The following is a 14,829-nucleotide window of genomic DNA, read 5'->3' on the forward strand; positions in this document are numbered from 1 at the left end:
TCAACTGCTACAATACACAACTTGATGAGCAGCTGAAGCTGAAAATATACTCAGATGTAGCCATAGAATCCAGGATGTATTCTCTTTAGGGATGTTTGCGTGAGACAAAGGACACTTCTTGCCTCACCTTACCTGAATCACAGAATCAACACGTGGGATTCATTATGGCTCATATAATCTTTTTTTTTTAAAAAAAAAAAAAAAAGCTTGAAAATATTCCAGAATATCACCCCAGGCTCTCATTGTAGAAAAAAAGGGAAAGGCCTTTCTCTTTGTAAATTTGAGCCAAAAAAAATACCATTTAAAAAAGTTCTACCGTAAGAATTTTAATGAGAACAATCATTATCCCATGCCAGAAGTAAAGTATATGGTCAACAATCACCTCGTCACCAGTAAACATGTGTCAACTTGATGGTAGAGCGAAAAATTGAAGATAGACTAACAAGATGACACAGATTCAACCAACCAGCATCAAATCATCACTGCAAAGGCAGACAGAAAGAAGACACTGAAGGCACATGGCCAAAGGGAAATGAGCCTTACTCTTGACGGTCGCGGTCCGGGTGCAGTTGTAAAGGATGGCCAGCTCCCCGAACACTTTCCCTGGACCCATGGTGCACAGCTTCACACCTTCTTTTGTAACTTCAACCTTCCCATCTGGAAGAAGAAGGCAAAACATGTTATCTTAACTCTCTCCCATGTTATTTCATTTGCTGCATCTTCATTATGACATGAAAAACATTGAGCTTGTTAAAAAAAATGCATCGGTGAACCAATTTAAACCAAGTTTTCCCCAAAGGATGATATATGTAAAGCAAGAAAAAATGTGTGGTAAGAATCTCATCTCAAATTCTTCACTAGCAGATTTAAAGCGAGACTCAAAGAAAAGGCTAGGAAAAGATGGGGCAGAAACAGGAGCATATGAAACTACTCCATATGTAATTTTAGTAAACCACGGTAATTCCAATTTTAACGTTATTTTACATCCAAAAGCAAATTCGAGTAAGTGGGCACATTTTCTACAGCATGCTTCAAACTTGGAAATTCTCATTTTGAGCAAGGCAGTTATTATAAAGAGAGAAATTACTCTGACCCTTGGGCATTATTTAATTGCAGATCTTGGTATCTTTTTATTTGGAAACATCTTATCGACTAAGGCAAACTATTGCTATGCTTTCCAGCCTGTTAAGTGGACTGTCAGTCAGATAAAAGCAACCATAAAACAAGAGGACTGTTTATGCTCCACAATGAGTTGGGAAAATAAAATGCTAAAGAAGGAAAAAGCTAAGGAAACACTATACACTGGGCACAGCTTGCTGCACACAAATAAGGAAGGCAAGCGCTATTCATGGGGGATGCAGGGGAGAATATTAATTTTAAAAAAGTCGTAGCTGTGTGGCCTAAAATTTCCATCACCCAACACAACCAGGGGAGAAATAAAAAGCAAGGCATTCTATTCTAGACATAATCCTCCACTTTTGCTACTTTTCCAATCTCTTATCCATCATCTGTGGTAGAAAAGAAAACCTCTCACTTGGTAAAAGAATGAAGCCGTGCTTGATAGTTGCCAGTGTTGTCCTAACTTCAGGCCCCATGCACCAGTGTCACAGCTGTCCCTTTATGGCCCTGTTTCTGTAATAGCTCTTTTCTTTTAAAGTATTGAGAACAAATTAATTCCCGTTTTTAGCTAATCAAGTTTAATCATAATATTGGCTTTAAAAAGTCTGATTTACCTTCATACACCCTTTGAGGTGTAAGTCTTAACCATTAAAGATGGTTCATCTATGCATCTGGGAGGTACCATCTACCCTGTAGGAAGTATTCCCTCTGAGCCTCAATATCTAAACAGTTTCTGTGGACAGGGAATTTGAGAACAATTTGAACAAAATCCAGAATCTACTCGCCATACTGGAACTGAATTATTCTGTATAACTAAGCTGTGAATGAGCAAACACAATGATTCCAAAGTTTAGGAACTGCTTTCACTTACAACATGGATCAAATGTTCTCCAGCTTTTTCAGGCTTACTTACTGACCATAGCAAGGAAACTCCCTCTTTCAAGTTATGTCAGCCAGCCCGGGGAATTTATCTATTCATAAATATAGTGTGTCCCCATTTGATTTTAGGGATAAATCTGTTCCCTAAAAGTTTCATGTAACCCTCAAGAATGAGACAGAGCAGATTATAGCATGGTAGTCGATAAATTAATACATTATCGAAATCAGACTCAGAACCGAATTTTCTTAGCTGTTTGGTACCAACCCTGTGTCGTTTGGTAAAGTCACTTAGCCTTTTGGCAGTTTACTTTCTTCATTATTAAAAATCAATAAAGCCAGAATATCTATCTCACCGGATGATTTTTACATTTAAATGAGATAAGGCAAGTAAAATACTAAAGCCTGTAATAAATGTCTACTACTTGTCTGCTCTTATTGCTGGTGTAATTTTCATTATGTTTGTTTATCATTTAAAGGTAAGTAAGATTTTTTTTACAGTATATTCCAATAGCCCATCAGCTACTTCAGAAACAGAGCCTATGTAGGAAAACAGGTTTTCTGTTTTAATCAAAGAATTTGTTTTTCGATTCCCTCAATGAAGTGTAACGGTGGTGAGGAGAAACCTTTGAGCTCAAATCATTACCAGACCAAGAGAAGAAAACAGAAAACCAAGAAAATCAGTGGTTCACCTGGGAGAATGGGAGAATGCTCACACTCAGCATAGTTCAGACAACATTTTATGCTTCAGAGGCTACAGACTTGAAGTTGGAGGCTTCCAAGGTTTAGAAGTAATAACTTCCCAATGCATTATAAAGCTGTCAGTCTACAGCTTGTAGTGTAAATGATAAATATAATTCACACTGTAAATATAATTAAAATAAAACCTTTACTGCTTAGAGAAGAAAGGAGTAACTACGTAATTCTGCTTCTCTGTCTTTGAGGTTAGCATTTGAAAGGTTTTAGTGGAAAGAAACATCTACGAAGAATCCATCTGAACAGTGAGAATTACACTATCTCTAGCAACACCAGCCAAATAAAAGACAAGAAGCAGCATTAGGACTGTTTTTTGTTTGTTTGTTTGTTTAGTTGGTTGGTTTTTTTATTGATTTTTATTGAGCTCTACATTTTTCTCTGCCTCTCCCATCCTCCCTTCAACCCTCCCCCAAGGTCCCCATGCTACCAATTTACTCAGGAGATCCTTGTCAATCTACATGGGAAGTAGAAAAAGGACTCTTGTTTGAGCTAGAGGTTTCTTCAAGTAAATCCTTGGACCTTGGTATTAGACCTAACTTATGAACTATAGATGATTCCTCATACAGGAAGATGAAAGTGTCCAACTACCACCATGAGCAATACTCCCAGTCCTGTAGACATCCTTCCTTTCTAGACAAACCGTACGCATACAATCATATAACATCTGTCTATTTAAATGTATGGACAACCACTCATCTTGTAAGCACTATACCATCCAATTTTATGGCTTTCAGAAAGCTCTTCCCCGAACACTGTGAAACTCTAGTTTTTGGAATTTACACACAAATTCACTTCTAGTTTCAAATTATTTTCCCATTCTTTTTTAGACAGAATCCCACTGTGTAGATCAGACAGGCTTTGAACTCACAGAGATCTGCCTATTTCTGCCTCTTAAGTAAAAGGATAAAGGTATGCACCACAACACCTTGCCTTATTTTCAAAAACTTATTTGCCTAATTTTCTTACACCTAACTGACCTTTTGTTGAAAAAAAGTATAAATAATACATGTGCTAACTATTCATTTATATATTAATAACTGGTGCTGGCAACAGACATTTATATTCCTTACTAATTAGAATAGTTAAAATAAATTATTCAATATTATACTTGATAAATACCAGTTTGGATATATCTTTTTCAGGCCAATTTACATACTGGACAGTCAGTATGCACACATTACCAAGGAAATATAAGGGTCTGCTGTCATATGATAAATGATGCTTATTAAAAAAACTATGTGTTTTTGTTTGTTTCTTTAGTATTGTCTTGTGACAGGGCCTCATTTAGCCCTAGATAATCTCAAACTTCTATGTAGCAGAGGATGACCTTGAACTTCAGATTTTTCTTCTTCTACCTTCAGAGTGCTGGAATTACAGGCATCGGCCACCATGTCCCACACAGTTTATAGCACTGTTTTTTTGTTGCTGGTGTTACAATTTAATGAACAGACATAATTAAACCAGAAACAGAAAATGCTTATAACTTGTTACCCTGAATCATAATTTGTTTACTTATTTTCCTTCAGATGTTGTGAGAATGAGAATTAGTAACAGAGAGGAGGGACAAATCAGAGACTCATGTGACAGAGGCATTCACGGCATGGAGGAGCGCTCTTTCAAATGTAGAATGGTCTGCCCTGCACGTTCTATGTTATTATGATTTTTATTATGATTTTGAAACATAGAATGGTCTACCCTAGAAGTTCTATATTATTATGACTTTTTAAAAATAAATTTGGTGATTCATCTTGGTGAATTCCTTCAGGTCAACCATAATGAATATAATTTCTTTTTCTTTAAAACAAAGATGAAATTAATCATTATTTATTCATAACTATTTTAATCCTTCAATTTGATTCACAAATATTTTAGATTTCAAACAAGACTTTCTAAAGGGCAGCAGAAAAGTACTTTTCAAACTATCTTAGGTCTAGACTACTCAAAAGTGTTCCTTCCCTTTGACTAATCCCAATGTTCCTACAAACTATCAGAACTTATTTGGGAACCAATTAATCCAAATCTAGTTCATGTTAATAGTCTACATTGCTCCTAATACTTTACTATTTTTGTTTTATAATCTGATATCCTCTTGGTGTGACTTTTACTCTGTCCTCTGGCCATCATTTGATTTGCAAAGAAACATACAACTCATTTGGAGTTTTCTAAATTGCTAATGTGGTTTGCCCAGAAGAAGAGGTTGAAGGAAGTGGGTGGAAGGTGTTCAATGTGATTTATGGCTTTGTTCTTTCTCTTACTCCTGCCACTGTCTTGAATAATTGACAGCTGTATCATAGTACACTGAATACATTATTGATTCTACTTCAGGGGCCATATGCCTATTTGTGATCTGAAATGGGCTGAGTCAGAGAGCCTAAGCCTAACACTTTTAGAGTCATCACTTTGCCTTCTGCCTTTGGTGCCCTTTTATGTGCATGACCCTGGGGAGATTCCAAGTGTTATGAGAGCTATTAGGAAGCAGCTACACCTTTTCCTATGTTTTATAAGAATCAGATGTTTCAATAAAAAAGAAAGAAACTGAAATCATAAAGAGATGCCAAATACCCTGCTTTGGTTTATGCTGTTCTTTTTTTCTAATGTAGGGTTTTGAGCCATAAGGATTCTCTTGATTAGTAGAATTAACAATTTATTACTGGCAGCTAGAAAGAGAATGGCTGTCAGCAACTGATTGTGAACACTGTGCTCAGCTGCAACAAATTCTTGACATGCTGATGGCAGCTTCTTTGGCCATTAAAGGAAACAGGTTTTATATCTAAGTTCTCATTCACACAACACCTCCCATCTCCTTCCTTCCCAAACATCTTGAGTATGTGCTTAAGATTTTGTAAGTTAAAGGCTGTAGCTATGTGATATTTGGTCTCTGATAAGGATTTGTGTAGTTACTAGATTAAACAGATCTTTCCGCATTCTGGTGATTGAGCCATGCTGCTATGGGCAAAGATTCACATTCTTTAGGGAGAGGAGTTCATCTCTGGGTCTTCCTTTTCAACCAGTTAAAGCTCCTACCAGCCCTGACTTGCAGGGTCATTTTATATCAGAGGTGCTGTCACTTAGGGAAGAATGTAGAAAGTGACAAGGTAGTGATAGGGAGAAATAGAGAAAGAACCCATCCACTTCCCAGGAACAGAACACAGACTTAGAGATTTGGCTTTTCTCCATACTTGTCATTCATGTCTTCCTTAATCCATAATGGGGCGGGGGGGGGGAGAAAAACAGGGAGGGAGGGAGGGAGGGAGGGAGGGAGGGAGAAAAGCAGGGAGGGAGAGAGAGAGGAAGGAAGAGAGAAAACGCTTTTCCTGTAAGAAGTGAGTTTGTTATGAGTGAAAGAAAGAGTATCAGGACCTATCCAGTAGCTGCTCATGATTGCTTTCCCATCCCAATCGATATGGGATATGATCTCAACTCCTGTCCCTTAAATGATGTGTTCTATCTTCAAGGGATTAAACTTATTTTTTTTTTGAGTTTCTGAATAAATATCTTTGTGAAATTGGATTGTTCCAGTATTATAGATTTCTTTTAAAGTGTGCTTTTAATTACTAGCTGATTCTGTCTTGCTAATCAGTGTCTTGGTAGACATGTGTACACATCAAAGTTTCCTTAGGCTGTTTTTGCACTCATGCTTTCTATAACCATTGACGTTCATACAGTATTGTTGTTACGGCAAAGCCTCTCATTCAAAGGCCATTTTAACATATCATAGCAATACACTTTAAAGATTTGTTTTTAGTTTATGTGTATGAGTGTTTTGCTGGCAAGTAAGAGAACCAAGTGTGTGCTTGTTGTCCATAGAGGCTAGAAGCAGCAGCAGATTCTTTGGCACTAGAGTGATTGACAGTTGTGAGCGGCTATGTGGATACTGGGAACCAAGTAGAGGTCCTCTTCCGAAGCATCATGTGCTCTTAATCACTGGGCCATCTCGCCAAAGTCACAGTCATGCTCTTTAAAGAAAGAACAAGCAATGCTCATTATCCAGTCCAATAAAAGAGCACTTAAAGGGTGAGAAGCTCGCAGAGACTGAGGGTCCATGGAGGAAGACTTTTACTTCTTCTCCTTCTGTTAGATAAATCTGAGTTCCTACCTGGTCTTGACTACAATAAATATATTTAACTTATTTTTTACTGAACTAAATTATAAAATATTTCCAAAAACATTGCACACAAAATAAAATAACCACAACAATCCTTGTTTTCAGAATCAGAAACATAAGTGAGCTCTACAGCACTAAAAGTAGTTAAAAGTGCAGGCAGGAAAGATGAACATGAAGGTATCTGAGCCCCACTTCTGTTTGTTTTGCTTCCAATTCCAATGTTATGTTGCATATAGACATACCCCCCCAATCATCTATGAGGAAACTGACTGATATTTGAGTGATTTGGACAGTTGGTGACAGAGAGCCTTCTGAGCATTCTGATATTGCAACATTTCTGTCCAAAGACATATTTAAAGGGAAGAAAATTTCTGGACCTATTATACATGGGTCATTCATGTACCTGTTCATAGGCAGAGTCTAGAATGCTCTTCCCCAGGATCAATATTATGGTTTTTCTACATATTATACTTTGAAATCCTAGCAAAGTACACAGAGAACTCAGCATAAATGTTTATGATTTTTTAACTTCTAGCAATGAGGAACGCTAAAGATAGGCCCGAGGAAAGATGTGCACAACACAGGAGAACAGAGAAAATAGAATATTCATTCCTGAAGTAAATGAGAGTTGAACAGGTTTTAATTCAATCAGTTTATTAAACCAAGGTCCAGAAATGGATCACACAGTCTCGCCCTATTGTTTCTTTTTCTTTTGTTTTTTTCACCCTATTGTTTCTATAATGCATGATCATCTTCATCAGTCAACACTGAACAGAGGCCTGGGGAGATGGATTCATGTACAAGGATGAAGACATGAACTAGATCCTGCACACCCATGTAAAAGCTAAGCATGGTGGCCCATGCCTGTCATCCCAGCCGTGGAAGGCAGAGACAGAAGAACCATCCAGTCTTATTAGCTAGCCAGTCTATTCTCATTGGTGAACTCTAGATTCATTGAAAAACTTGACTCAAAAAATAAGGTGAAGAGAGATAAAGGAAGAAAACCACCATGAACCTATGGCTCCAGAAATTTCTAAGGCAGATTAATAAAACAATATTACTAAAATTAGGGTGGCATCATTTGTTTTCCAAACGTACTTGAGAATTTCATAATGGCACCATTGACTGCCTATGGGATATTGTTATCTAACTTGTAAAGCCTAGATTACCTCACTAGTGAGCTCACACAGGAGATTTTACCTTGTAGGGTTACAAGAGTTGAACTAGATGATACCTGCTCTAAAATTAAAAAAAAAAAGAGTAGGCTAACAATAGTTTTTATAGAGAAAATTTCTGACATTTAAGTTAAAAAAAAGAAAGAAACAAAAACAAAACATACTTTGAGGTGGTTTTAAGGAGGAAGATCCAGGAACCACAGTTACAGCTCCTAAACTTTAGGAGTGGGCACAGACAGTGAAGAGGACAAGGGGACGTATAAGAAACCAGAGTCCAAGGCTAGTGGGAAAGTTACACGGTATAAGCTGGAGGACTATTTTCTTTAAATTTACCTTTCCTTAATTTAAAAACAAGCTTTTATCATTTTATATACCAATCCTAGTCCTCCTCCTCCTTCCCCTCCTCCCACCTTCCCTGCACCCGACCTCATATCTTCCCCTCAGAGAGGATAAGGCTTCCCATGGGGAGTCAACAAAGTCTGACACATCAGTAGGACCAAAGCCCTCCCATCTGTATCTAGGCTGAGTAAGGTATCCATCCATAGGGAATGGGCTCTAAAAAGCCAGTTCATGCACGAGGGATAAAGCTAGAGGATTATTTAATAAAAGGCATGACTGATGAATAATCAATTACTTGCTGCCAGAAGAAATACACTGCTCCTTTCTTCATCTCTTAGTAGTTGGCATCATGACAACAGGAAACTTTTGAGGAGAGATGAAAGCTGAAAGGAAGATCCATTGCTCCAGATAGTTAAACAGCAGAAGGGTTAGGGCGTGAGAGAAACTTGTGGCAACAGGAGCTGGCGGAGCATTAGATGGGGCTGTCACATAAATTATGCAATGATAAGGACTCACGAATTTTCATCCATCTTAGGGGAAAATGTTTCCCTTCTCACAGAAGTACTTAATATAATTTTCTCTCTCAATTTTAAAACCATGTTTCGAGTATTGCTTCTTCACTTGGATTATTTCTTTTTTTCTTAAATCCATTTGATACTTTGCTTAGCTTCCCATGAGGAGGAAAAAGAGGAGTTTTGAAGTGTGAAGCTCTAAGCTGATATCCCGGCACATGTAACGGTTAGACCCATTGGATCTTTTGGGTCGAGAGTTCTGCTTCAGTACACTAGAGAGAACATTCACAACTCCACACGATGAATGCGTGAAAAGCATGTGAAGGTTTTGTTATGTCAACATACACCCCAGGTGAGGCGCTAAGCATGTAGTTCCTGGTATGTGGTTCTGAAGATCTGGGGGACATTAACTCCTCAGAGGTAAATACCTGTAGTATTGCCCAGTGACCCCACTGGGCATCCACATCAGAGCAATCATTCTCCTATGCAAGCTTGAAGATTGCACTTTAATAAGATTATTTATGCAGCCCCAGAAGCAGAAAAACACCTGGCAGTGCCAATCTCTCTCCCTGTTTGCTGAAAACACATACGTGCCTTTGCTTTACTGTAACTCTCACAGTGCTAAAATGCATTTCCTACCATGACACTTTATATTTGACAACCTACTCTAGCTGTACGTGAAGCGTTATGTGTCTTTCCCCCCCTACATGAGACTAGGATTCCCCACAATACGTAACAGATGTGTAGCCATACTCACATGTTTTTAAAGAGAGCAGAGAGAGAGAGAGAAAAAAAAGAGTAACCACTGATTTCAAAATGCTCTGAATGTTTAAAAAACACAAAAAGGACAAATTTTGAATTCCTTTTCTCCAAACCAATTGATCATAGGTTGCTGACCTGGGGGTGAGAGGACTAGGTTGGAAAGTTGCTACTCATGAAAAAATATATACATTTTCATCTTTAGCACCTCTGTAGGCAGAGTAAGATCAGGATAATTTTTAAGGTTTATGTTGATTTTTTACGTATGTGTATGCCTGTTTGTCTGTGCATCTACACATATGCATGGGTGCTGACAGAGCCCATAAGAGGCCACTCAAAATAGAACCCAGGTGATCTAAAGGGGCAGCAAGTGCTCTTAACTGTGGATCCAACCCCCCTGTTCCTAAGAAAAATAGTTTAAAATAATAAAGTGGATTCATTCCAATTATGGGCAGCTGTGTTAGAGGGGTAGTTCAACTGTGAAGGGGTATTTCAGCTGCAGAGGGTGGGAGGAGGCCTTGGGGGTCTGGTCAAGGGCCCAGGAATGGTGTGGACTCAGACCACGTTGGGTGCCAATTTGTAGGAGTATCAAAGTTTCACAATAGCCCAGAATGGAGTATAAAAAAGGTTTATTTATTTGGGGATAAACTCACAGTAAGTGTAGGAAAGAGGGCCATGCACGCTTTTCATCAGCACTTAGAGTACATGAGACCACATTCAAAGTAGGCACTATCTTAAAGGCTATTGGCTGAAGGGATTCCCACAACAGAATCATGCTTGTAATAATAAAAAAGCTAAAGGTGAAAGAAAACTGGTGAGCACCTATTTAGTAGGCAGTCAAAGAAAATTGTAGAAAGAGACCATGTAAATTGATTAATGGCTTACCAGAATGGAGACTGTTATTCAGCCACAGTAAGGTGACAACCCTGCACTAATGTATGTTATGATATGGATGAACCTGGAAGCATAGTGAAAAAAGAAAGACCCAAACAACACATATTCCATTATTACTACATTTATGCAAAATGTTCAGAGAATCCAACTCTATTGGAGAGAGACAGATTAAGGTGCTGAAGGTCTGGAAAAGATGTTAAGACTAAGGCTACTTTCAAGATAATGAAAATGTTCTACATGAGGCTATGGTGATGAGAAAACAGATTTGCAAATATTCTAAGGATTATCGAATTGAATATTTTAAAGAGGCAGATGGTACGGTGGTAAATTATCTCAATGAAGCTGTTAACAATGATTACTGAATACAGCCACATAGTGATTGCTCACTGATAAGATTAGTGCCCAACTCATAAATTTCCTCATGAGAATTTATGAGTCGGAGATGATTTGGCTTCTCACACTTCCTCAATAACATCTCTTCCGCATCAAGTCTCTGCCATCTCCCACATATTAATTTCTACCCTTTCCCCCACTTCCCTCTGTGAAAAAGAACAGCCAGATCACCTTTAAGTGAGTCATGCGGCTGAAGGCACAAACACTTCCTCCCGTGGGTAGATTCCATCCATGTGATAATATTCCCTGCTGAACTAAAACTCCAGCTTACGTCTCTGCCAACAGCAATGGACACAGCTCCTTCCCCAGTTCCTCCAAGAGAACAGACTCCACCCACTGAACATTATTCTGGTATAAAATCCCATGCTGGGAAGTTTAAGCTGTTCTCTGGAGTCAAATCCTACTGGCTAGCAAAGATCGTCTAGGCGTCCCAGGAACTGGAATCTTCTGAATTAGCCTGAATCTGAATCCCTGTCACTTTCTCACTTAGGCTTCACAGTTTGGCATTAGCTTGAAATCATTCATGGATCTCTGAACATGGCTGAGAAAAAAAGATAGGAGAGCTTTGCTAGCTGATAACCAGAACGCAGTATTCCATATTAACGAATCACATTCACGTCTCAGAAATTGTCATGCCCCAAACAGAAACAAAATCTCTCTATGTGACAATTATTCCAGATGTCTTCAGACTCACTATTCAATATTGGCAATCATTAGTAGATGCATTGTTATATCCTATTACTTAATGTACTTGAAAAAAAAAAACAAACCTCAGTTAGTGAATCACAATTCAAAACATATTTTTACTACCAATTGCCAAAGGAATTGGTTCCCTTTATATTCTAAAATACTCTATTTTAAGCATTTGGAAATATTTCAATATTAGATTCACAGGCGTCGGGTTTTCAAAGTCATCCTTGGCTCAATAAAGAGGAAGAACTCCCAGGTAATAGAATAAATCTCTACTGTTCACTTCACCCTGCACTGTCAGTGCCTAACTTGCCCTCATCGGTGAATACACCCTTTTCTTAAGCTTTGCGGTAGGTTTGCCACTGTACAAAGCCATCATTAAAAAAAAAAAAGCCATTGTATCCCCTTCCCATTATTCAGGGTCCCACCTTCCTTCTATACACTGCTGCTATTCAGCTTCCTAAAGGCACTGTGAGACCAGTCTGGGACCAGCACCTTTTCTACAAAACTCTTCCACCAAGTTGAAAGAGTTGTGTAGCCACAACTATGTATCAGTTCATCTGGTATTAGTCATATATATATATATAATATATATATTTTAATATATATCATTTCAATATATTCCATTGGACTTTTTTTTAACCGATTGAACTGGAATTTCTTTAGAAAATAATTCCATTGGGCTCCTTCTTGAACAATCTTTCTAGGGTATTAGCATTTTAACCCATGACCCAGAATTTGTCTGAGAAAGCAGATTTCTAAAAACTTCAGTTTTCCTATTTGGCTGAATTATATCATAAGAGTTAGACAACATGGATTTTACCTCAGTAAAATAAAAAATATATGAGTACCTCTGTGGTCAAAAAGGAATGAGTGAATGCTTAGTTGCATTAGCAGAAATGTAGGGAGGAAGAAAAAGTCAAAATAAATACTCATGAAAAATACAACTTAAATTAGATATGTCACTTAAATGAAAACCATAAAAACATTAAAATTTAGCTTAGAAGTTGGAAAAACTTGCTTCTATACGTTTATGTGAATAACTTTTGCATTCAATTACTAATGAATGAGGTAGTAATACTTTTTTAATGAAAAAAACATGGGTTTAAAATATTCAAAAGGATGTGAATTTCTTGAAAAACAATGGATTTAAGGAACTGATTTTTGCTGAAGCATATTATTCCCACAACTCAGACTATCTATGAATAATTTGTTCCTATCTAAAAATGGCCTAAATAATTTATCCTTTGATTCAATTACCTTTTAGCAGAATTATTGCCTGGATTTTGTCTTAGTTCTTCCAGATTTTTGTTCCTTAACTGACTCAAGAAGTTAAAGACTTCTCAGCTGGGGAGCTGGTTTTTCATCTCTGGACTCTGTTACCACACTATCAAAGAAGTGGACTTTATAAAAGAAATAATTTTGCCTCTAGATATGGTAGTGACCATTAACAGATGAAAAGTAAAACCTACTGCACTTGAAGTTAATGAAATAGATAAGAAGATAATGAAATAGATATTCCACTAAATTTGTTTTTCCATTCAATAATTTCTTCATAATATTAGGGTGAAAATATGCATAAATGATATGATAAGAAACCTCATGGTCCTAATACATTAAAAAACCCCAAATAAGTAATACCATAAGGGCTGTTATTATGGAGAGTTTTCAGTTACACTTAAATATTAAGCAACCTTATTCTCTTGTACATCATCAAAACTTGTACAATTTTCCTAGTTTTGGGCCTTTAGTATTAATGTTGTCCTATCAGACTTTGAGGTCCTTGGTCTCTGTGGGAAGGGCGTAAAGCCATAGAAGATGCCAGGGGCTAGCAGACTCCTCCAGGATTATAAGCTGAAAGTAAAGTTGTTCAGTATGATCAAGACAAAAGAGCTTGCCTCAGTTCTCCGCATTTCTTACGTATTTATTCATTACGTGGCACAGGGAATTTAGAAGATTCTTACACTAGATACCTGAGATTAGCAGTGGCAATATTTACACTAAAAAGAGGAAATCAATGGTGACAATATTCAACCCATTTCGAACAGCACACACATGTAAAGACAAGCAAATATCCAGTTGCTGAAAAGAGCCAGTTTTCATTAGTGGAAAGCTGAAACAAGTCCTGGGAAAGATTGTACTCAAAAGAGTGCTGTCATAACTGATTAGGTAAGATGATTTAATTAGGCTTAATTATTATGTATTAACAAAGACTCCTATCTCAATGATTCTATTTTAGTCTTCTATTTTTGGATGATGTATGGGATCTGTCCCATATGTGCTACATTTTGTAGCATCCAAGATATTAACCCACTGTCATAAATCCCTCATCATTTTCCCATAAATGTAAGCAGTAAGGTTCAATAGTGGTTTTGTCCACATGAAGTGACACAGCATCATGAGCTGTAGAAGAGAGTGTCCAGAAGAAGATTTATAGAAGAGGCAAGATTTATAGAGGAGGAATACATTTATGGTAAATCCCACGGTACATGTCCAGAGAGCCCTAGGACCACTGTTTTCTTAAAGTATCGCATTGGCATACACCAGTCAAAGGCAGACTTTCTGCAGACAAAGAAGATTATAGCACACAGAGAGAGATCTCCTTTTTATCTTATTACTTCATTGTTGACCACTGAGAAAATATTACAGGGTAAATATCAATAATAAATCTATTTGATAAGTGAGTGTGGATCTTAATGTCTATAGCTCCCCAGGTACGAATTCATTCACAATTCTAAGGAAAAGCCTGGTTGAACTTGAAAGACACTGGCATAGATTCCAGTAGAAGTCCACATACGAGGCTGAGGGGATGGCTCGGTGTGCAAAGCACTCCACACAAGCACCAGGGATTTGTTTTTGGATGATCCTCAGCATCAATAGAAACCCAGACTCAATAGCGCATGTCAGTAATCCTAGTGTACCTGTGGCAGCATGGGAGTCAGAGAGAGGGGAAGTTCCCAAAGCCCCTGGCTTAGCTGGCCTGACATACACAATGCTAAACAACAAAAGACCCTGTTGCAAACACATAAGGTAAAAAGCATCTCTCTAGGTTCTCCTCGGTAATCCCACCCTGCCATGTTCAAATCCTCTGATAGAAAAACACCGATTAACCAAGAAACAAGAGAGGCAGAAGCAGATAAATTTTCTTCCCAGATGAGGTAGTTAAGTGTAAGTTTCACTTTGAACTCTACAGTAATCAATGAAATTTGGC

At 37.7% G+C, this 14,829-nt stretch overlaps 1 protein-coding gene across 2 annotated transcripts in view; it reads right to left on the bottom strand.

Moving 5' to 3' along the window:
* Prkg1 (protein kinase cGMP-dependent 1) overlaps window positions 1-14,829 on the bottom strand; it is a 1,099,611-nt gene that overhangs the window by 653,743 nt on the left and 431,039 nt on the right. For both annotated transcript variants that reach the window (XM_050158354.1, XM_050158348.1), the window contains exon 3: window positions 544-657. In XM_050158354.1, the coding sequence (XP_050014311.1) occupies window positions 544-657 (114 nt within the window). The remainder of the gene's footprint in view (window positions 1-543; window positions 658-14,829) is intronic.

Source organism: Alexandromys fortis, unplaced genomic scaffold (genome assembly GCF_014885135.2).
Source record: "Alexandromys fortis isolate MF-2015 unplaced genomic scaffold, M_Fortis_MF-2015_v1.1 scaffold_10, whole genome shotgun sequence".
Taxonomy (NCBI): Eukaryota; Metazoa; Chordata; class Mammalia; order Rodentia; family Cricetidae; genus Alexandromys; species Alexandromys fortis.